Source organism: Hibiscus syriacus, unplaced genomic scaffold (genome assembly GCF_006381635.1).
Source record: "Hibiscus syriacus cultivar Baekdansim isolate YM2019G1 unplaced genomic scaffold, ASM638163v2 tig00112517_pilon, whole genome shotgun sequence".
Taxonomy (NCBI): Eukaryota; Viridiplantae; Streptophyta; class Magnoliopsida; order Malvales; family Malvaceae; genus Hibiscus; species Hibiscus syriacus.
In genome coordinates, this window is record NW_024063353.1 from 12,548 (window position 1) to 35,664 (window position 23,117).

Here is a 23,117-nt window from a genome sequence, read left to right on the forward strand (position 1 = left end):
AATTTCTTTATTAATTGTTGTCACATAATATCAACAAATACAGCTCACAAGTTTAATGGGAATGAAATGATGAGAGGAACTATTGGTTTGGACAAAATTAATTATTGCATCACACGTTAATTATGTTATATCTAATTTTACATATTTATTTTTACAAGATTGTTGGGTCTTTTCGTTAAAGAAGAACATTTTTTGCACGAACCAACTTACCTAAATTTTTGTTTCCCCCCCAAAATTTAACGTTAGATTTTGAACGGAATTACTAAAATGAAACAAAAACTAAACTTTCAAAATGATTTTAAAAAAATAAAAATTAAAGTACTAAAATAGATCAAATTTGATAGTTTAGGTATTATTAATCATAATTTACCCATTATTTTAATAAAAATATTATTTATAGATTATCAGTGAAAAATAATTTTACAAGTGTATTCAGTTTTTTTTTAAATTAATCTGGGTAAGTACAAAGCAGTATATGTTCAAGGATAACTCTAAACCTTTTGACATTGAACGCTCACACTTGTCATCTATGGTGCTCGAACCCGGGTTCTCAAGAAATAACAAAAATTCATTTACCACAGAGATCACTTGATTCGTGCAAAAGGCAACATGTATTCAAATATTAAATGTATTTTTATGTGTATTATAAAATCTAAAAAAAAATAGATATTTAATATCATATAAACATTATTTATATTTTTTATTAACCATATTATCATGTAAATTTCCATCATTAATTCAATCATTCTCATCGGTAGTATAATAATAAAAAACAATATATGTATATGACATCTAAAATCAATTAAAATACAAAAATACATTCACGTTTTAAAACCAGAATGGAATGGAATCGCAATCATGGTAGTAAAAGTGGTCCTTAAGAAATCAAATATTAAGGAGACAAACCATCCGTCACACTCTCATGCTTAATAATATTAACAAAATATAAGCTTTTTAAATGTCTGGCCTTATACGACTAGGGATAGTAAACGGGTACAATTTTATGGATTTCGCACCGTATCCGTTTCAATTGGAGCGGGGATGAGTATAACTTTAGTGGGTAGTAGACAGAAGTGGATTTAGAAAGTGGTACCCATCGCGGGTAGTGGACGGGTGATGGGTTTGAGACTTTACCCGTCCCGCATCTGCCCGCCTACTAAATACCCATTAAATTTTGGTCCAATATGAATTTAGGTATAATTTTAGAGACTAATTTATAAATCTTAATATTGTATAAGATATATGATGTTAGACGAGTCTAGCCGGGTATGTCTCCAGTTGGGTAGTAGGTGTGAAGATGAATTTGAGAATGTACTCGCGTGGACGGGTGTAGATTTGAAAAAATTTACCCATTATGGGTGGTGGACGGGTGGTGGATTTAAAAATATTAAGTGATAATGGGGAGGGGGTATCCCCGCCCGTTTTCCATCCCTATTTACGACTGCTTCTAAATTCCAACAAAGTTGACCATAAATTTCCATATTATATAAATGAGTTAAATTCGATTGATATTTTTAATTTTTTTGTATAATCATTGGTATCTGATTTATTAATCAATTAATTTAGATCGGATAATGCATTCTACATAGGAGAGAGTGATCCTCCAACTCAATTTGTTCCGTTCACAAACACGGAATTCAAACCCCCCACCCCCACTGTGCTTAATGAATTTGTTCACTTCTAAAGTTGAACTAACTATCACAAATTATGATGTAATAGTAATATAAGATGTTATTGGTATTAATCTTAATTAAATTTTAAAAAGTGATGCATTGATTAAAAATCTTAATTTAATCAAATTTAATGATTATTTTATAATTTCAAAAAAAATTAATGACCAAAATATATATATAAACGTAATTCAGTGACTCTTCGATGTAATTTATCCTATATATATATAATAGAACGACTAAATTGAATTATAATATAAAATTATAGTATATTTTAAAAAAGAACAATGCTGGGTTTTCAAGGCAATTTAGGTGACTATAAATAAAGGCTCGTCAGTCATTCTCATCCTTCACCTCAAAATCGTTTCCCTGTTCTCCTTCTTCACCCAAATCTTGTTTCTTTCTTTCCCCTTTGATCTAACAACTCAAGACCCACTACGGTAATTTCGTCTTTTCTTCCCTTTTCGGCTTCGATTTTGCACTTGACAACTTTCTTCCTTTCGGGTCTATAGTTTTGACCCCATTGTGTTCCTTTTTGGATTTGTTAGTTGGTGGATCTGTTTTTTTTTTATCAGATCTCTAAGATAAATGACTTTACTTGAAGTTTTAGTTTAATTTTTTAAAAGATGAATAGTAAATTTGACTGATTGTTTTTGGTCGGTTTACATGTCGGATCTCTGATGTTTTAATTCCCTGTTTTTCATTTTGGAAACCATAGATCTGATTTCTATCAGTAGTTTCATCGATGTTTGTCTTGTTTTGTTTTACTTAGAAATGGATACAATTATTTTATTGCTGCCGACATCATTATTTGCTAATTCCGATGTTTAATTAGTAGTATCTTAGGGAGCTGTTCTTTAAACACTCCATGATTTGAGAAGAAATTGGGTGTGTGTTTTTTTTAATGTTTGTAGGATAATCGAAAATGGTGAAGATTTGTTGTATTGGTGCTGGTTATGTTGGTGGGCCGACGATGGCCGTTATTGCATTGAAATGCCCTGAAATTGAAGTGGCCGTTGTCGATATATCTGTCTCGAGAATTGCTGCCTGGAACAGTGATGTTCTTCCGATATACGAGCCCGGACTCGACGAGGTGGTTAAGAAGTGCGGGGGAAGAATCTGTTCTTTAGCACCGATGTCGAGAAGCATGTTTCGGAGGCTGATATCGTGTTTGTTTCGGTTAACACCCCGACGAAAACGCAAGGTCTCGGAGCTGGGAAAGCTGCTGATCTGACTTACTGGGAGAGTGCTGCTCGTATGATTGCCGATGTATCGAAATCTAACAAGATCGTGGTCGAGAAATCGACTGTTCCTGTTAAAACAGCAGAGGCGATTGAGAAAATTTTGAACCACAATAGCAAAGGCATTGATTTTCAGATTCTCTCGAACCCGGAATTCCTTGCCGAGGGAACTGCGATTCAGGACCTTTTCAATCCTGATCGGGTTCTTATAGGAGGCAGGGAGACATCTGAAGGTCAAAAGGCAATTGAAGCATTGAGGGATGTGTATGCGCATTGGGTCCCTGTGGAGCGGATCATATGCACCAACCTCTGGTCTGCCGAGTTATCAAAGCTTGCTGCCAATGCTTTCTTGGCACAAAGAATCTCTTCGGTTAATGCTATGTCCGCGTTGTGTGAGGCAACTGGTGCTGATGTGAGTCAAGTGTCGCATGCTGTTGGGAAAGACACGAGGATCGGACCCAAGTTCTTGAATGCGAGTGTTGGTTTCGGTGGATCGTGTTTCCAAAAGGATATTCTGAATTTGGTCTATATCTGTGAATGCAATGGCCTTCCCGAGGTTGCCAATTACTGGAAACAAGTCATTAAGATCAACGACTACCAGAAAACTCGGTTTGTAAACCGGATTGTTTCTTCAATGTTTAACACCGTTTCAGGGAAGAAGATTGCCATTCTCGGGTTCGCTTTCAAGAAGGATACCGGTGACACTCGTGAGACCCCAGCAATCGACGTGTGCAAAGGGCTGTTGGGTGACAAGGCTCTACTGAGCATCTACGACCCTCAAGTCAACGAGGAGCAGATTCAGAGGGATCTTGCAATGAAGAAGTTCGATTGGGACCATCCGGTTCACCTCCAGCCGGTGAGCCCTACTTCCATCAAGCAAGTCAACGTCGTTTGGGATGCCTATGCAGCGACAAAGGACGCTCACGGGGTTTGCGTTCTGACGGAATGGGACGAGTTTAAAACCCTCGATTACCAAAGGATTTACGACAACATGAGGAAGCCTGCATTCATCTTCGATGGTCGGAACGTCGTGGATGAAGCTAAGCTGAGGGAAATCGGGTTCATCGTCTACTCCATCGGCAAGCCATTGGATCAATGGCTTAAGGACATGCCGGCCGTGGCATAGACCATTCTCAAAAGAGGCGCATAAAACCGATTATACAAATTTCATTTGCACCACATTTTTATTTGTTATAGTTCTAAGATTCTGTTTGGAGTTCTATTGAGTTATTACATGACATGTGTCTTTAGTCCTTAGAATATGTCCGATTTTATTGTTGTTTTATTAAAATAAAACCTGTACTAGTCAACTATATGCCGCTTATCTTATGCATGAATCATGTTCATGGTTTCATCAAAAAAATAATCATGTTCATGGTGATGCATGCTTATTTGAAAACTAAGTGCTTAAAAATATAATTTTTTTAAAATTACCTAAGCATGACAATTATTTTTAAAATTATATATGAGCATGACAAATTATGAAGAACGGAGATGACAAAAGAGTATCGTTTCAAGTACCGATACGTTTTGGGCATGAGGACGGTCGGAGTATGTATCGGGAACGTGTCACGGTGGTAGGGTACGACTGATCAAATTCTGGGACAGTTAGAGCTTATATGGGGACGTTTCGTGAACTTTTTCAGAGTAATTACCACCTACAAGATTTGCTCGGGTGGAGAAGAGGAAACCACTAGACGAAGGCAGAGGAGGAGCCGTTGGGACCCTCCTTCGGATTCGAACGAAAAACAGAACGGGAATGGTGAGACGGGCAGTGGGAACAAGAAGAGGAAGTCCTGATGGGCAGATGATGAGCCTAAGCCGATGATTCAGCTCCCTGTTTCTCTGAAAAGGAAGAAAAGAAACAAAATGAAGAAGTCGCGGGTGGAGAAAGTATGATTTATAATTTTTGGTATAATTTCTAGTTGATCCATGATCTTTCTAAGCATTTCGAATTTGGAAACATTTTTTAGTATTTTTCAAATTGGGCACTAAAATTAATTTAGGGGTTTGGAAAATTTCTCAAATGTTAGGATTTTAATTAGAGTTAAATTAGGGTGTTACACCAATTTTTCTATGAAGTATTGAATTTGTTTATGATTTTTATATCTATTTATAATTTTAAAATATATATATATATCGTACTCTTGTTATCCCGTACCCTGTAATTTTTTGAAATTACCATTTTCCGTCCCTGTCCCGTATCTGTATACGTGCAACATAGATGACACGTGTCATTTAACGGCGGAATTTAACGTCCATTACGATCGAGACACCTGAAAGTGTAACATTAGAAACGTTAGACACCTAGATTGACCGAAAAAAGTTTAGGTACCCAAATGAGAAATACGGTAAAATTTGGACACTAATTTTTGTATTAAGTATTTTCTTTATTTCAGGTTTCTTTTTCATGGTTAAATTAAACATTTAGTATTTGAATTTGGTAACTTTTCACCATTTGATTCTTAGATCTTTTATAATATCAGTCCTAAATATTTTTTAGATCATGTTAATATTGGTATGACATTTTAAGATCGTATTAGTGGATATAATTTTACTATTTTATACTATTATAAAGATTATAAATAAACAATAATTCAAGAATTGATTATGGACTAAGTCGAAATAAAAATATTAAATTTAAATATTAAATATTTTTTATTTAAAGATAAAAATGAGAGGATAAAACAAACAAACGCACACATGGTGAGCAACCAAAATGGCAAAATGTAACATCTTGACTTATGCATATGATCATCCATCCCTTTTAGTGGGAGTAGGGGTGTATTCGGTTTGGTTCGGTTCGGTTTTTTACCAAAAATTGAATCGAATCGAAATAAACGTTTTTTCAATATTTAAATTGAAACCGATTGGTTAAAAAACTGAAAAAATCGAAACCGTTTTTTTTCGGTTCGGTTCGATTTTTTTAACGGTTCGAGTTTTTCGGTTCAGTTTATCGGTTTTTCAATGAAAAAATCATTTGAAACTATAAATTTTTTTTAAAAAATTGCCTATTCGGTTCAATATAGAACAAATAGGTTTCATATGAAAAACCCGAATCGAACCGAATCAAAAGAATGAAGACTTTAAACCAAACCGTATAATGCCAAACCGAACCAAACCGTTTTACTCGGTTCGTGTCGGTTTTTCGATTTTATCGGTTTCGTTGGTCAGCCCTAAGTGGGAGTATGTATAAGGTTGCTATTTTAATAGTATAATCAAATCTTAATTGTTATAATATCATTCTTTTTAATTTTTTTAATTAAATATTATTTTGTCAATTAAAAGTAAAAATTATATTCGAATTAGATTCAATTTTTATCTTAAATTTCGGATCATATCCTAATTCGGTTAAAACTTCTTTAAATCTATATTAGATTAAGTATCAAATGAATAATATAATTCTCAAATCATATTCATCTTAACTTAAAATCCGATCTAACCTAACTCATTATCAAACAGTATGTATGTATGTATATATATATGTATGTATGTATAGACAGAGAGGAGTGGAGTTTAAGGTTGCTGATATTATCTAATCACCGAGATATACGAGGCAAAATCGATAATTTATCTATTTATTTATATTATTAAATGAAAAATATATAGTTTTAAATACATTATCTATTTATAATAAGTTGAAGCAAACCGGAGAAATCATGATCGTTGAATCCAGCAGCGAATTGTTCTCGATAGAGTACACGTGGCGCATCTCGTTTACTTGCCTTTTTTTAATCTTTAGCCTTCCATGCATGTACTTCTCAATGAGAAATAGTCATGGTTTTTTGCTTTGATTGTTCTTCTCCTAGACCTGTTCATCGCCATCATTAGCATTAGCGACCCATCATCTCTTTCCTTTTGATATTCTTCAGTTCCAAAAATGAAAAACCCTATTTTTTTAATTTTACTTTTAATCCGTTTCGACAATCAAGAGTGATAAAAAGAATTGAATTTGGATCTCTTCGTTGTACTTAAAACGACGAACTGTCACATCACAGCTCTTGGGTATTGTCTTATCATCTCCATTGTTATGATCTGTTTTTATTTTCTCGATCTGTAATTGTTTATCTTCTCTGCTTCTTGTTTACAGCAAGGAAAAATGGAGTATTCTTTTGAAGATTCGAGGTAAGGAATGAGCTACTGATCTTGTCTTCTTTACTGGGTTTTTGTTTTTCTTTCTTTTCTGTTCCGTCTGCTTCGTTGATTCATTGATGGAACAAAGCCAAGAAAAGAGGTTCGTTTGCAAATTTTGCAACAAAAGGTTCCCTTGTGGGAAATCATTAGGTGGTCACATAAGAACTCATATGAACAACGAGAATTCTGCAGAAACTGAGGAAGAATCGGCTGAGTTCCCTTGAACAAGCTCAAGAGATTTGCTGGTTTGAGGGAAAATCCCAGGAAAACCAAGAGGTTCTCGGATTCGAGCAATGGCTCTTCGTTTAAAGGGATGATTTGTAAAGAATGTGGTAAGGGTTTTAGATCCATGAAAGCTCTTTGCGGTCACATGTCCTGCCATTCCGACAAGGAGAGAGCTTATCATTTCGGCAACGGCGACAAACATAAGCTGATTATAGATAGTCAATCCGACACCGAGACGTCGACTCCGAGTCGGAGGCGATCGAAGAGGGTTAAGTATAAGACGATAGGTGTTCAGTCGAATAATTCGGACAATTTGGGGAATGGTTCTTCATCTGTTTCGGAGATAGTGCAAGAGCAGGAGGAGGTGGCGATGTGTTTGATGATGTTGTCGAGGGATTCCTGTTGTAAGAAAGGTCCAAATTCGGTTGCCGATTCTTCGGACAACAACTTGCTCTCGTTGGAAGATAAATCATCGTCGATCGATGTGAGGATCACCGTTAAGAATGCCATGAAATGTGTTTCCAGCAAGAACAAGTTGAAGCAATCTGCTGAAACTTGTTATTCTTCAGAGAATTCTGATTCAGGGTATTTCAGAAATGGACCGAAGAAGGTGGAATCGGACGATTCCGTAGATGAGTTTCGCGATAACTTCGAGTCCAAGAAACCTAAAATGGCGTCTGGAACAGGGTTTAAAAGCAAATTCAAGTATGATTTAAGAAGAAATGGAAATAATGTTTATTACAGTCCTCAAAAGGGAGGCAAATACGAGTGCTTAACCTGTAACAAGACCTTTGATTCACATAGGGCCCTAGGAGGACACCGAGCTAGCCATAAGAAGGCGAAAGACTGCACAGAGTCGATACACGAGAGTCGTGAAAATAGCTTAGCCAGCGATTCGTTTACGGCTCCGATTAGTCATAACAAAGTTACCAAGTCTAAGAGCCTTGGTGTTGCTAAAGGTTCATCCAGCAATGCCGAGAAAATATCGGGTTCAAAGAAGAACAAGGGCCACGAGTGTCCATTTTGCTTCAGGGTTTTCAAGTCTGGCCAAGCCTTGGGAGGTCATAAAAGGTCGCATTTCGTCGGAGGAGGCTCGGATGACAGAACATTGGTGATCAAACAAGACTCAACCGAGATTCCGGCTCTAATTGACCTAAACCTTCCTGCTCCGGTCGAGGAAGATGCAGCAGGGAATGCTGCTGGATTCATGGCTTGGTAGACTCGAAACACGACTTGGGGTCACCGGCCGCCTGTATCGGTGTCCGACCGATGGTTCTGCACCCGGATTAAGTCTCGGCACGTGACACTTGCAATCTGGGTTTGATTTTTTCTAAGGGAACAAACTTTTGGGCATAGGTTCCTCATGATGCAAGAGGTTTCAGAGAGCATAGCCGAGTGAATTTACCCCCCCCCCCCAACATATTCTCTTGCTTCAAACTTGTTTTCATTTTACTACAAGGTAAATTCCATCATATGCAAGTTTAAACATAAAATCTCAGTAAATAATATATATATATATATATATATATATATATATATATATATATATATATATATATATATATATATATATACGTAGATATTATGTTGATAATGATTTTAAGCAATATCAAAGATTTGAATCCTGGTGTTTGTGAATATACTGGCTTGGGAGAGTCGTGCTATCTTGCAGTATCTGATCTAGATTAATCGGCCAATAGATTTGATACCAATAATTAATTAAAAAAATATTCAGATGCATAGATTAGAAGTCATGGGTTGAGATTAGATAAATGTGGGCATAGTATTGTGAACTGATCAGAAGCAATAGCCATTATAAGCTGAGTTTGTGTTATTATACGAAATTGTGTTAAACTGGAAAATTACCCACTTCCATCTGCATTAAAAGAAACGCCTTGCGTGCTTGCTCTTCAGTCTGTATTAATCAATAACAGGCCTGTAGATATTACCATTATTATTTTTTGTACTCTTAGTGAGAAAAACATAAAAGGTAACAGCAAACCCCATATATAATCTAAATTCCTAGGCATGTACACACCGGTGTATTTATATATTATTAACTAAATAAATGATTTTTTTGATAAAAAAATATTTTTTTAAAAAATCGAATTTGAACAATTAAACTTATTAAGAACACATTGTCAACAAATTAAAAAAATTTCTAAATAAATATTATCTTTTTAACCGCATCATATATATATATGAATTGTTCGTCCAGTTCAACTGGTAGAGCGCAAGCAAGATAATTATCATTTTGTCATGACTATTGAATACTTTTCTATTTTAGTTTTCCTTCTATTTTTACTGCAACTTCTACAGTACGGCACTCTTAATATATAATTAAAAAGTTATTATAGGTTTTGTTGTTATTTAAATAATAAAATCGATAAAATATTTATTTAAAATATTATTATTTATACTTAAAACATCAATATTTTTTAATATTTACAGTAAAGTATCTAACAATATCAAACCGATAGAAAAAATAACAAAATCGATAAAACGTATAATAATAATAAAATCGATAAAAATAATAATAATTTCTATAATTTTTACCAATTTTATTATTTAAATAATAATAAAACTAAATAATATATTTTTTAATAGTATATTAAGAGTTATTTCTCACTTTTACTCTTTTAGTCGCCTCAACAAAGACCTTATTTCCTTTTTCTTTTTTTTTGGCTTTTGTCGGCAAATTGTCACGTGCTTTTTGTTTTTTCACCACATGATATAAAACCGAAAGTTCTATAGTTCATCTTAGCATGATCGGATTAAGGTTGGATTTTTATCAGTTTCACTTGAAAATATGAATCTTTCATTAGAATTTGATTATATCCGAAAATTATATATTTTCTATCTGTTTCGATTCTATTTGACCTAAAAGATATATATTTTCTAATCGATTTTGACTCGATTCAAATTTTTAGAGTATAAATCTGACCCGACTAGATATAAAATAAAGACTTAATTAAAAATAATATATTTTAAAAAAAATTACATTATTATCTCTTGGTCGGGTCGTTTTTCCATCCTCCACTTGAACTCGACCCGATCTGACCTCTCCCCTTAAAAATTCTAAACCAAATCCAATTTTTTTTTATAAAAAAATCGATCTTATCGAATCAAATTGAGTCTAAACCCTTTGATTTCGGGTTAAATTATCATCTCTACATATGATTAAACGCAATTTAATCCTCCACCGTGAACATTTTATTCAGTTGAGCATTTAGTTCTGAAAGTAATACTAAGATTGAATGTTAAAAGATGTTAATATACTGTATTTTGAAGTGACTAGAGAAGAGTAATTCAGTGATTATCATATTCATCATAGATTAAATTGGATGCTCTTGTCTGCTCTAATCCGATTTGATTAGTCTTAAAAGTTTTAGATAATATTTTATATTATATTAATTTTTCACAGAGACTAGATGATTACATGTTGTGAACTCTTACATGATTAAGATATTTTAATAAAGATGTAAGAAAAGTAAAAACATTTGGTAAATATTCTTGGGCCTCAGTAATTTAAAAAATCTTATATTACAGCTCTAATCCAGTTATATATATATATATATATTAAAAAAATTATAGGGTCGGTATACACAGGGCCGTGATAGGGTTTTCGAGGGTCATGTACAAATTCTTATAAAAGGGCTCCTATTTTTTTTAGATATATTTGATTTCGGGGAAACAATAGTGGCGTTTTTTGATAAACGCCGCGATAGATCTATCTATAATGGCGGTTATCAATAAAGCCGCAATAATAGTGACATTTTTAAAAAAACGTCGTAATAGATCCATCTATAGTGGCGTTTATTAAATAAGCGCCACTATATATATTTTTTTTTGAGGCCTCATTTTTTTAAGGCCCTGCGCGTTCGCGTCACCCTAGCCACGGCCCTAGGTATACAATGAATGCAGAGAAACCCTAAAAGTGGACTCTTTCCAGGTCAAGCATAGTAACTACAATACTGCCAGCAATTTAAACCAAATAGATTCAATATAATATGTGTTAGTACGACACATAATGGTAAACTATACTTTCCATCACTCAACGATATTTAATGTTGCTCTTATTTCCATATTTTAACTTCAATTTTTTAATTTAATTATTTAATTTTTAAATTATTAACATTTTAACCACTTAACTATTAATTATCAATTTATGATATTATAACAGGGTAAGATCTTTAAACTTTATTTTAAATTTGTGAAAATTCTCCTAAAATCTTCCCCTAATTTTTTAGCCCAGTTTTTTAGATTCCCTTTAGTTTTTTTCTTTTATGTTAGAGTATTTTCTTCCTAATCTCAACAGTAAAAAAAGAGAAGAGAACGGTAATATATCTTGATTCCATGTTAGTTAGATAATAAAAAATACATACTAGAGTGTTAAAAAAATATGAAACGAATAAGTCGAGGTCTAAAGTGATTGATCGATGAAAACAACTGGAATACAACTTTACCAATGGCAAAGGAACATCTAAAACGTAATCTAAATGATTCTACAGGTACTTAAGAATATTTTCACAGGCACTAAAGTTGCAATAATCAATCAATCTTTCACAAGCACTAAAGTTGATTTAATCAATCAAAACCCATGTCTAGAAAGGCCTTTCCAAATTCCTGATAAACATAAGAAAGCCGGCAACATCAAACGCCCTAAGAACAATAGCCGATAAAATTATGCACCAGAGTCCAGACGTTATTCTTGATGTGGAAACAAGCGAAGAAATCACTAGGATGACTGGCCTACCACATCACTGTAGATACCAGTATATCGATAAACATTTAGGATCAATTCTATCCTATTTATTAGTACTCCGATACAGTTCTGTTCCAATAGATTAAGACTGACCAATCAAAGAGCTTTCTATATCTCATGCTTGTGGGGTTGAATATCAAAACATTAATCACAGTGGTCCACTAGCTAGTATAGCTAAGAAGGTCTACACATGTGAAAGCCTCATCCATCATGGCTATGGTAGGTTGAACTACACATCAATAACTAAGCTTTGCATCTTCCTTATAACTTCAATATTTTCCCTTTGGCATCGATCTACTTTGGTACTGATTGTTCCTCCTAATTTGAGTTAAAAAAAATGATACCGCAATCCTCCATTTAAAGCACACATATTCAAATGGACAACCACATTAATTAACTTGATTTAATCCAAGGAAGATGTGCATACCATATTTTCTTTCTGATCATCTGTTACGCATTCCGGGAGGGACGATATCACTGAGTAACCCTTCATCTGTCGGGGACTTTGAGGCGGTGGGTTTGGGCACTGGTCGAGATTCTCCTACGTCAGTGGGTGCTTCGTGTGCCTTTGACTGTGATCGTGTTATGCTCGGAGGAATTTCCCTATGTAACTGTAGCCCTGGATTATAAAATTGTGAGACTGCCGGTGTCAATTGACCACCAAAGGCAGCTTCATGGCTGATGAGTCCCCCTCTGGGGAATGCTACAGTGTGATGACAGTGTTGACCTTCATATGTAGTAATGACAATGGTAGGATCTTCGGAAGAGCGTTCCACCCTCTTCTTCACTGTGCATTTGTTGTTTGTACAGCGATAATAGCTCCTGCGAGAGCCAATATATGGCTTAAATTTGCAATACAATCTGGAAGTTTTACTTCCATTAATGATTTTAAGCATGAATTCATCATTTGACTACGCTCTAACATAATGATTCTATTGAGGGTTTTTGCTACATGATAAAAGAAATCTCAACTGAACCATAAGGGGAGTGTTGAAAGATTTATGTCAATTAAACTAATACAAATTTCAGATTCGGTTCCAAACAACCCTACCCCTTCCCTTATTAAGGACTTTGCTTTATAAATTTGATCACTTTAGATAATGCAAAGTAAAGCTTTTTCTCACATAAATATGGCTGAACAAAAATATTTATGCAGTAAAAAATTCATACTAGTGCTTTTAAGAAAATAGAGAATCAATTTTTAAGATGTTAAACGAGGATGGGGCTGGAATTAAACATTGGGATCAATTAGATTATTTTATATAAAAAGAATAAAGATCTAAAAATTAAAAAAGATTTTTTATTTAATTAATATTTAAAATAAAAAGATCTAAAGTACCATTATATAAAAAATTTAGGGTCACAGTCCCAAATCCTTGATGGCTTCGTCCTAGGTGCTAAAAATGGCATACTTATGAACTAATTAAAAACCAAAATTTAACGTTGTTGAATATACTCTACTTTATAATAACCCTTTGATTTCATTTTTCCACCCTTTTTTGTCAATATACTGATAGAAACTACCCCTATGACAAAGAGAAGAGAACTGATTAATACACAAAATTATTATATTGGAAAATTTACCATATGTTTCAGCATATTGTTAATTTTTTAACAGAAATATGGCACTGAATCAGTTCTAAAAGTGGGTAAAATGTCAGTTTTCGGTAAATCACCATCAATAATAGAGAAATAGCAACAGACCGAGGAAATGGACTGCTTTTAACAGCTTTTTGTCCATATTTCCGCCATCGATAGCCGTCTTCAAGATGATCAACCTCACTCTTGGTCATAAATGCAAAACGTGGCTGCCGTATTCGTTTTAGCCCCTTCTTCCTCACCTTACTCCTACAAAAATATCCCACCTACAATTATCAAAACGAAAAGAAGAGGAGAATCCCTAAACATTAAAAGCTTTCGTTTGAAAAAAGAATTAAATGTGAAGAATTAAAGATACTGGTACTTCGTGCCATGTAAATAACAAGCAACTTTCTTATAACATGAAATGCAATAACATATTAACTGCATTCACATATTCCTAAAGCAATGGAGAAACCCACCAAAAAAGTAGCACTCAAATAGCATATAATGAATGATTTGCAATACCCATTTCACTTTTACATGACGGGATGAATTTAGAGCAAAAGAGAGACTTCATAAAAAAAACTATGGAAGGAAGTATGATCTGAACTCTATGATTAACGTTACCGAAAGGGGGATTTTACCAGCTATATTCCCGCTATTTGCCTTAATATTAACCCGACTAAAACTTGAAACAGAACCAGCAAGGAAGAATAAGTAAAACAAAACTAAGAACGGCATATTCCCGCCGCAATAGCGGCGGTGTAACGGCGTTCAAGGCCACTTCGTTAATAGCCGAAAAGTTCCTTTTGGTTTCACCCCTATATTCCCTTGATCGCACCTATTGTTTCACAAAAATTACGAGACTACCTTATCCTATTCCCCAACTTGCACGAAACAATTTGTTTAATTTTACAGTTTCATAACGTACGGACTCTGAAAATGGTACCCTTTGTACTACAATCTGTTATTTTAACCACCAGGATCTGTACGTAATTTCGACTCAGACCTCGAAATAATAAAAATAAATAAATAAATAAACAGACAAATTTTTTTGGTGATCTTTTATCTTCATTTTCATCGTTGGCGAAGGATGTTTAATCACCATACTAGTACTACTCACGGTATATCGGGCGGTTTTCCGCCGGATCCAGAAGATTTCTCCGGCAGATCCTCGCTGGAGCTCGAATACCCCGACGGATTCGACGTCGACACATCAGCTGACCCACCCGGATTCGAAGCCGTACCCGAAACTGAACAACGAGCAACATCATCAGCTGCAGCGCAGTTTTGTGAGCCGCTAAAGTTTCCCGCCAAGTCAGGCCGATCTAGTTCAGTGAACCGCCCAAACTCATCGGCATGGTCCGGCGTTAGATCCCAGCCGAATTCACTGAGTATACTACTCTCCCTGTCGAAGAAGTAATAAACGCCGTTGGACACCGAGTCAGGTCCTCCCTCGGAAAGTGTCCAACTCGACTCCGATGTAAACTCAGCTCCCGGATTGCCCCCCTCTTTATCTTCCATATCAGCAAACAAAAGGGTGAATATATCAAAGGATTCAAAGCATCCAAACAGAATCTAAAAGAAACGCGGAGAGAGAAATAAGAAGAGCTAGGGTTTTGGAGTTCTGCGTATGTGTTAGTTTTAGTGTTGGGGAAGGCACTCATAGTTTTTGAAAAGCTTTCTTTTTGTCCCATCAATCGAGAGAGAGAAGGTAACGAATATGAAAGTATTAAAAGTTACACAAAAAGGACTAATTTTCTTTCGGTACATATACTCTTTGCATATTTGAAATTGAGTTTACCTATCTTTAATTTTATGATTATTAATATCTCTTGCTCTTTTGGTTTGATAAATGACACCAAATTGTTCGATCAATCTAATTTAAATTTAATACATAATTTGAGATATCTAATGTTCTAGATCAATTGATAATTGGAATTTAATAATTTTATTATTATAATTTTAATTATTGCATAAAAATAAAAATTATTTTAAATATCCAATAAAACTTTAGCATAATTAACCATGGTTGAAATTTATCGTTGAAGTTTTAGATTCAATTTTATTTTAATTTAAACCTAATTGCATGAGTTCTTAGTTCATATTTTATTTTGGTTTAAGACATATTACTAAGTGTGATGTTAACGTGTCACCATAAAACAATGTCATGCCAACTTTAAATAATAATTTAAAAAAATACAATGTCATGAATATATAGGTAGTTTAAAACAAAAATGATATTAGGGTTAATTAATGATTAAAACAAAAATTCAGTAACAAGTGGGTGACTAAATAGATAGTTTACCCAAAAAGATATTAGGTAAAGTACACAAATGTTCTCTTGACTATATGGTATTGCTTTATTAAGTCCCCCAACTATTAAAAGTTATAAAATAGTCCTCAAATTATAGAGTATTACATTGTTGAGTCCTTCCACTATTAAAAGTTACAAAATGGTCACTCGACTATTCATTATGTTACAAACTCATCATTTCCCGTTAAAAAATTGACGATATTATGATCTGAACGTTAACCTGCTGATTATGATATGATAAAATATAATTATAGAATCTCTAACGACTATCATATCTCAGTCACCACTAATGTTCAACTTAGACAACCGCCAAGTTTTTAATAAAAAGTGACGAATTTAGAACATAATGAATAGTCAGGTGACTATTTTATAACTTTTAATAGTCCGGAAATTTCACAAAGCAACATTACATAATTGAAGAACTGTTTTATAACTTTTAATAATCAATTGACATAATAAATCAATATCCTATAATCGAGAGATGTGTGTAGTACTTTACCCAAAATATTGCTTACACTTAAAGTAACCAATTTGGATAGACTCCCACATACATGATGTTCATTTGATGAGCCAATTTGATTCGGCTGCAGTCTCGTCTTCAGTATACAAAGCTGGTCCCTCAACATCTAAGTTTGGGTCCCACTTCATTATTTCAATCAGATTTTTACTCCTAAATTTTATATTGAGAAATCAATATTAAAAACCCCACCACCCTTGTCATAATCATCTTTAATATTATTTCATTAGAAAAATAACATCACGAACACGTCCAAATTATTATTTTATTTCTTCAAAATTTTATTCGATTAAAATCTATTATTTTTATTTTATAATATATAATAATTATTTATAACAAATCAATAATTTAATAATCGTTTTAAATTTTTAATGATTAATAACGTAATTTAATAATTATATATATATATATATATATAATTCATCATTGTTTTGGAAAATAGTCAGTGTAGGAGACCGCACCTTAAAACATGAACCCATCATGGGAAACAGCTACCTTATGAGGATCAAACACAGCGTTTGCTGTCAAGATCGATGTCCAATTACTGTTAATTAATTAATTAATTAGGTTTAACATATATGATTAATTAATCAACACCGACAAGCATAGCATTTACTTATGTGTTTGTCATAATAATTCAGTGTTAAAACGCGTTGTTGTTCGTGAGAAGTTTAATCATAAATTTAAATTTTAAAATTAAATTGTTTAATTTTAAGTAATTTAGGTAGAATATCATCTATTTTTTATTATTAAAATAAAGGACAAACTACACCATATACTACTGAACTTTAATCGTTGTATCGTTTATATTATTAACCTTTTAATTTTGTTAATTATAGCACTGAATTTTGATTTTCGTTTTAATTATACTACTAGACCGTTCAATCGATAACAACCATATCAAAATGATGTCATTTTAGTGAGGTGTCTACGCCGGCTATGTCATTGTTTCGTTAATGATTTAACGGTTCAGTGATATATTTGAAACGAAAATCAAAGTTAAGTGCTATCGTTGATAAAATTAAAAGTTCAGTGATATAAACAATACAACGTCTAAAGTTTCGGTGGTATATGATGAAATTTACCCTAAAATAAAATACGAGATGGTTACCCACCTACCCTTAATTAGTTGTTTAAGTGTAGATGCTTTTGATTAGCCTTTATATATATATATTCCTGCCTACTCAATAAAGCAGCAATTTATGTGCCGACAGCCTTTCTCATTAACAATCCCGATGTGGGATTTGATTTAAAGCATTCAACCTCAGATTTAGGTTCTGTCTTATTGTTATTTACATGTATTCCACCTTTTATGACTCAATTCTGCACAAAGTTTGGGGGACAAGATTTCAATTTTACGTGTATTTTGTTTAAGGGTAAAGCATAATAATGGTCACTGAACTTTTTTAAAACTTTCCTTTAGGTTCCTCAACTTTTAAAACTTACAATACAATCCTCTAACATTTAGTCTATTTGTAATATGATCCCCGCCGTTACATTGTGGTTAGTACGTTTGTAATAGGGTCACTGAACATTTCAGACACTTGCATTTAGGTCTCCTAACTTTTAAAAATTGCAACACAATCCTTAATTTCATTCTAAATCCTAAATTATTTTTCGATCTCGAATTTCCTTTTTCGCTTCTCACTTTTCATTTTCAGTGTAATTTTTCAGTCGGGGATGCATGGGAAATTATAATCTAACTTTGAATTATGTGGAGGTGTTAACTTGAATAAGAGTTCATTGAGAGAAGACCCGACCAAGGTGTTTATTAGTTTCCGTCTCCGTTATGCTACAACCAGGATCTTTGCTCAATCCTCTCTGCTTCATCAATTCTCTTACCTGATTAACCTGAGCCCATCTCCCGTCCGAGGCATACAAGTTAGAAATAAGCACGTAGTAACAAGCCTTATCCGGATGCAGATTGAGCATTTTCTTGATAGCCGCTTCTCCGAGATCGAATCTCGAATGGAGTCCACATCCGTGAAGAAAAGCTCCAAACAAACGAACATCTGGTTTAAAAGGCAATTTTTCGATAAAATCAAAGGCTTCTTCAAGCCGTCCGGCACGGGCCAGCATATCAACCATGCATGCATAGTGCTTCACAGAAGGAACAAAGTTGTAGTCATTGCACATTGAATTAAAACATTTCCATCCTTCCCCGAGCCGCCCCGTATGGCTACATGCAGATAAAATCGTTGTGAAGATTACTTCATTTGGCTCCAGGTTTTCCTTAATCATATCACTGAAAAGTGCAAGAGAACCACTGCTGTCCCCTTGAATTCCATAACCACCGATCATTGCACTCCACGTGACAGTGTTTTTCTCTCCCATACTGTCGAACACAACACGAGCGGATTTAGAATCCCCACATTTGGCGTAGAAGTTCAAAAGCGTGGTGCCAACATGAACGCTAGACGATAGGAGGCCGGCTTTTATAGAGTAAGCATGAAGTGAAGAACCGACTTGGAGAGCACCAAGTGAAGCACAGGCTGACAAGATGCTAACCAGTGTAACAGAATCAGGTGACACCGATTTCGACCTCATTTGATGAAACACTTCGAGTGCATCATATGCAAACCCATTTTGTGAGTAACCAGAGATGATCGTGTTCCAGGCAATTAAATTTTTATCCGAGACAGTCTCAAATATGTACCTAGCTTCTCTAATCGCTCCACACTTCGCATACATGTCCACTAGAGCGTTTACCACACAGTTGACTCGATAACTCCAAGCTGAATCCCCAAAGAATGAACTAACCTTCCGATGCTCAAATTGCTCAACTGCGCACATGCTGAAAGCAAACTTGAAATGGTAACAGCATTGGGGAATATCCCAAATCTTTTCTTATCGACAAACAACTTCAAAGCCTCTTCAGGAAATCCGCTCTAAGAATATCCAGCAATCATTGCAGTCCACGATACAAGATCAACAGAAGAAAGTTTGTCGAATACAGAACGAGCATCGCGTAGACTACCGCACTTAGCATACATGTCTATAACAGCAGTCACCAAGTAGGAATTAAGTTTGATACCAGTCTTAATAGCATATCCATGCACCCATTTCCTCTGATGCAAAGCCCCCAACTTTCCACAAGCAGTAACTAAGCTCACTAACGTGAAATGATTGCTCTCAACCATTGTTTCTCTCATCCTATTTAACAAAACCAATGCTTCTTTAGAGCAATCATTCTGTACAAACGCTGCAAGCATCCTAGTCCAAGAAACCACATCTCTATAAAGAATTTCACCGAAAACCTTCCGCGAACATTCGATTCGTCTACATTTAGCTTACATATCAACAAGACCAGTTTGAACAAAACTATCAGGATTCCCTACCTTGATGATTTCGCAATGTACTTTCCTCCCTTCATCGATATCCTGCAATTCGTAACAAGCCCTTAACACGATCGAAAAGACGACATTATCACACGATCCAACACCCATTCTCATACAAGCATAAAACCTAATAATCTCCGTATACAAATCGTTCAAAAAAATACCACCTGATCATCACTTTCCAGGAATAAAAATCTGGTTCAGGAATTCGATCGAACACCAACCGGGCAACCCCCACATGCCCAAATGTCCCATAAAGGCTAACCAATTTGGTATCGCACAAAAGATCACCTTTGATCCCACTTACAAAGAACAAGGCGTGGACTTTCTTCAGATAATCGATGTTCTTGCAAAAACCCAGAAGAGAAAAAGACGGGTTCGAAGAAATCGAATGCACTGGAATAAAAGAATGGTCCGAAGAAGAAGGGCATTCAGAAGGGAGATCAATAGTGTAAGAAAAAGATCTCCATTGAAAGTAAGGCTCCCTCCTGGTAAGAGGACGAGAAACTTGCCTGTGAAAGAAAGCGAGAAGCTTCGTCACCATTGTTATTTAAAGCTTAGGCTTTGTAGTTAAACGCACCCCCATTTTTTGTCGTGCAGTTTGGTTTCCTGGGTATGATTCGTGAGCTGATTTTTCTAAGAATAATAATATGGGAGAATTATTTTGTAATTTTTAATAGTCGAGTAATTTAGTAAAATATTATTTTATAGTTAAGGGATTGTTTGTATACTTTATTTTTAATATTATTTTATTATACTAATTTTTCTATACGATGTCTAAATTATCTAAATCTTTTTCAATTCATAATTAGGGTAAAATCATAAAACTTATTGGAGGATTAGTCAAAAGTGTAATTTTACCGTTGCATTAGTTTATACTTTTATAATTTTTTAAGGGAGTTTTACCATTTTAGAAGGGTCAAAATCTATTTTAGAAGTGTGTTAATTTAAAACTTCACAATTTTAAAGGGACTTAAACTACACTTTTTATTATAGTAAATTGAACGGAGGATCAATCTGAAAATAAAAAAATTAAGTAAGCCCAAAAAGGAGAAATAAAATAAAATGGGGGACTTGACATTGAAAAGTGGAAAGTGAAGGGTGATTGGGCAAGAGAGTATCTGAAAGTGACGAGGCATTTGATGATGACCATGAGATATCTTGTACATTTGTACTACGAATCATCTCGGACTCTGACACCTCCTATTATGTTGCATACAAATCCTTAATCTTCTCATTCTTTCTCCACGCGCTCTTCCTCTTCGTGTATCCCAGTTTCTTGTTCTCATTTTTTAAGGTTTAATACAAAATTAAATGTCCAAACTATTCTTTGAAAAATATTTTAATGCTCAAATAATTTTTTCCACTAAAATTAGATGTCTAATGTTTTAAACGGTATATTTTAAGTCCCAAACATTAATTATCGTTAAATATATTTGTTAAGTGACACATTTCACGTTTTGATAATTTATTCTAAAAAATATTTTTTTTTGTAAAAAACAAATAAACAAACAGTCCCAGCTTGCTCTCCCCCTTTCCCCTTCCCCTTGTCTCCTTTCAAAAGTCGTCGGCCGGCCAATGATGATCGTCATCGTCATCGATGTCAATCCTCGATAGCCTTTCGTCGTAATATGCTACCGTTTGTCGTGGAGAAGTATTCAAAGATTCGTCGGATTTTAAGTAACCGTCGTCGTTATTTGTCGATTACGACGTCCATAAGTCACACCACCGCCACTATTCGAACCACCATGCTATTTCGATCAAAACCCAACCATTTAGCTACGACGACGATGGCCAGCAATCATTTGGGTTAAGAAATTGAAATTGGAAATTAGGGATTTAGATATTGTGGATTTTAGATTTAGTGATTTTGGGTGACAGTAAGGAAGACGATTGATCAATAGGTGGGTGGCCGTTCGGTAATGACGATGGTGGTCGAAGATAGCCGACAATGGTTTGTAATAAAGTTTGAAATGAGAGATTTTAATTTTTTTAGGATTTTTTTATAATTTCAGTAAAAAGTTGGGTTTTTATAAATAAAATAAACTTTTTTCCTTTTTTCCGATTAAAAATAATATTTTTATTGTTAAAATTTTTTTTAAAAAAAATAAACGATAGACACCTAAAAGTATAACCGAAAAAATGTTAGATACCTATTTTTAGCGAAAAATTATTTAGGCACTAAAATATTTTTCGATGCATAGTTCTGACACTTATTTTTATATTAAGCCTTTTTTTAATTTACATAAAAAGTAAAGGGTAAAATACACAAATGGTCTCTCGATTATAGGATAAAATATACAATTGAAACGGATTTGAGATCAACTTTTATCATATATCAGTCAGCAGGTTAACTTCTAGCTTAAACGATTGTTAAATTTTTAACAGAAAATGATGAATATGTAACATTTGAATATTCGAGTAACTATTTTGTAACTCTTAATAGTTGAGGAACTCCGGAACTCAACAAAGCAACACCATATAATTAGAGGATTATTTTGTAACTTTTAATAGTCGAGTGACTCGACAAAACAATATTATATAGTCGATGGGCCATTTGTATACTTTACCCAAAAATAAAATAAAAATAACTAGTAGCACTAATGCAATCACTTGATTTTGAAAAGTATATTAACAAATTTACTTTTTTTAACAATTATTTTCTAAGAAAGAAGAAAGGGGAATTTTATTTACAAGGGGTACTGGACTCGTAACTTAGGGGAGTAAAAGGATATACTAACTAAGAACTTTTAACCATTTATTTTAGAGATTATCAATAAAAATATAATTATCTTTTGTAATAATTGAAAAAAAAAATATAATGAAGATTTGGTTAAATAAAATCATATATTAATCTGATTTATTGATATATATAAAATTGTGAATCGTTAGATCTAAATATTTAATTTAAAACATTATTTATTAGTTAACCGAATGATCTCAATTTTATAATAAGCTGATTACGGTCGTAATTATATCAGCCGAATTAATATTCATGTTTAAACTTTCACTTTTTATGTTCTAAGTAGGGATGGACACTCAACCCGAACTCGACGGTTCCGACCCGATCCGATCGAGTCAGATTTTTTTTTTAAAAAATCGAGTTCGGGTCGGGTCGAGTTTGGGTTTAGGGTAAAAAATACTCACTCCGAAAAAATATATAATTTTACTTTATATATTTATGAATAATTACAATAATACCCCTCTCTATATAATTTTTTTCAATTAAATCACTGTTTTTATTGAATAAAAATATTTTTTTTATTGTTTCGGGTCGGGTCAGGTTGGTTTCTATGTCATATATTCGGGTCGGGTCGGGTGAAACCTTG

General features: G+C 34.0%; 2 protein-coding genes and 2 pseudogenes across 3 annotated transcripts; 2 read left to right on the forward strand and 2 right to left on the reverse strand.

The window, feature by feature from the left end:
- Nucleotides 1-2,009: 2,009 nt before the first annotated feature.
- LOC120181209 lies at nt 2,010-4,224 on the forward strand (annotated as a pseudogene).
- Nucleotides 4,225-7,394: 3,170 nt separating this feature from the next.
- On the forward strand, nt 7,395-8,489 carry LOC120181145 (zinc finger protein ZAT9-like). The gene has a single exon (XM_039186345.1). The coding sequence runs from the start codon at nt 7,395-7,397 to the stop codon at nt 8,487-8,489; it is 1,095 nt and encodes a 364-aa protein (XP_039042276.1).
- A 3,384-nt stretch (nt 8,490-11,873) lies between these two features.
- LOC120181190 (probable WRKY transcription factor 57) lies at nt 11,874-15,325 on the reverse strand. 2 transcript variants are annotated; one of them, XM_039186372.1, is made up of 4 exons: nt 14,740-15,325; nt 13,740-13,883; nt 12,463-12,857; nt 11,874-12,353 (listed from the first exon to the last, which is right to left on the reverse strand). In XM_039186372.1, exons 1-3 carry the CDS (start codon nt 15,138-15,140, stop codon nt 12,479-12,481), a joined length of 924 nt encoding a protein of 307 aa, XP_039042303.1. In that variant the 5' UTR covers nt 15,141-15,325; the 3' UTR covers nt 11,874-12,353; nt 12,463-12,478. The 2 variants fall into 2 exon arrangements, with proteins under 2 accessions (XP_039042303.1, XP_039042302.1); XM_039186371.1 differs by having other exon boundaries at nt 11,874-12,857.
- A 2,865-nt stretch (nt 15,326-18,190) lies between these two features.
- Nucleotides 18,191-20,338, reverse strand: LOC120181146 (annotated as a pseudogene).
- Nucleotides 20,339-23,117: the final 2,779 nt, after the last annotated feature.

Excerpts from the sequence above, each read along its gene's own strand:
- LOC120181145 (XM_039186345.1), top strand. The coding sequence starts at position 7,395 with ATGAAAGCTCTTTGCGGTCACATGTCCTGCCATTCCGACAAGGAGAGA.
- LOC120181190 (XM_039186372.1), bottom strand. The coding sequence starts at position 15,140 with ATGGAAGATAAAGAGGGGGGCAATCCGGGAGCTGAGTTTACATCGGAG. Across the intron at positions 13,884-14,739 it reads GGAAAACCGCCCGATATACC|GAGTAAGGTGAGGAAGAAGG; the intron begins GTGAGTAGTACT and ends ATATTTTTGTAG. Across the intron at positions 12,858-13,739 it reads AAAAGCAGTCCATTTCCTCG|GAGCTATTATCGCTGTACAA; the intron begins GTCTGTTGCTAT and ends TGGCTCTCGCAG.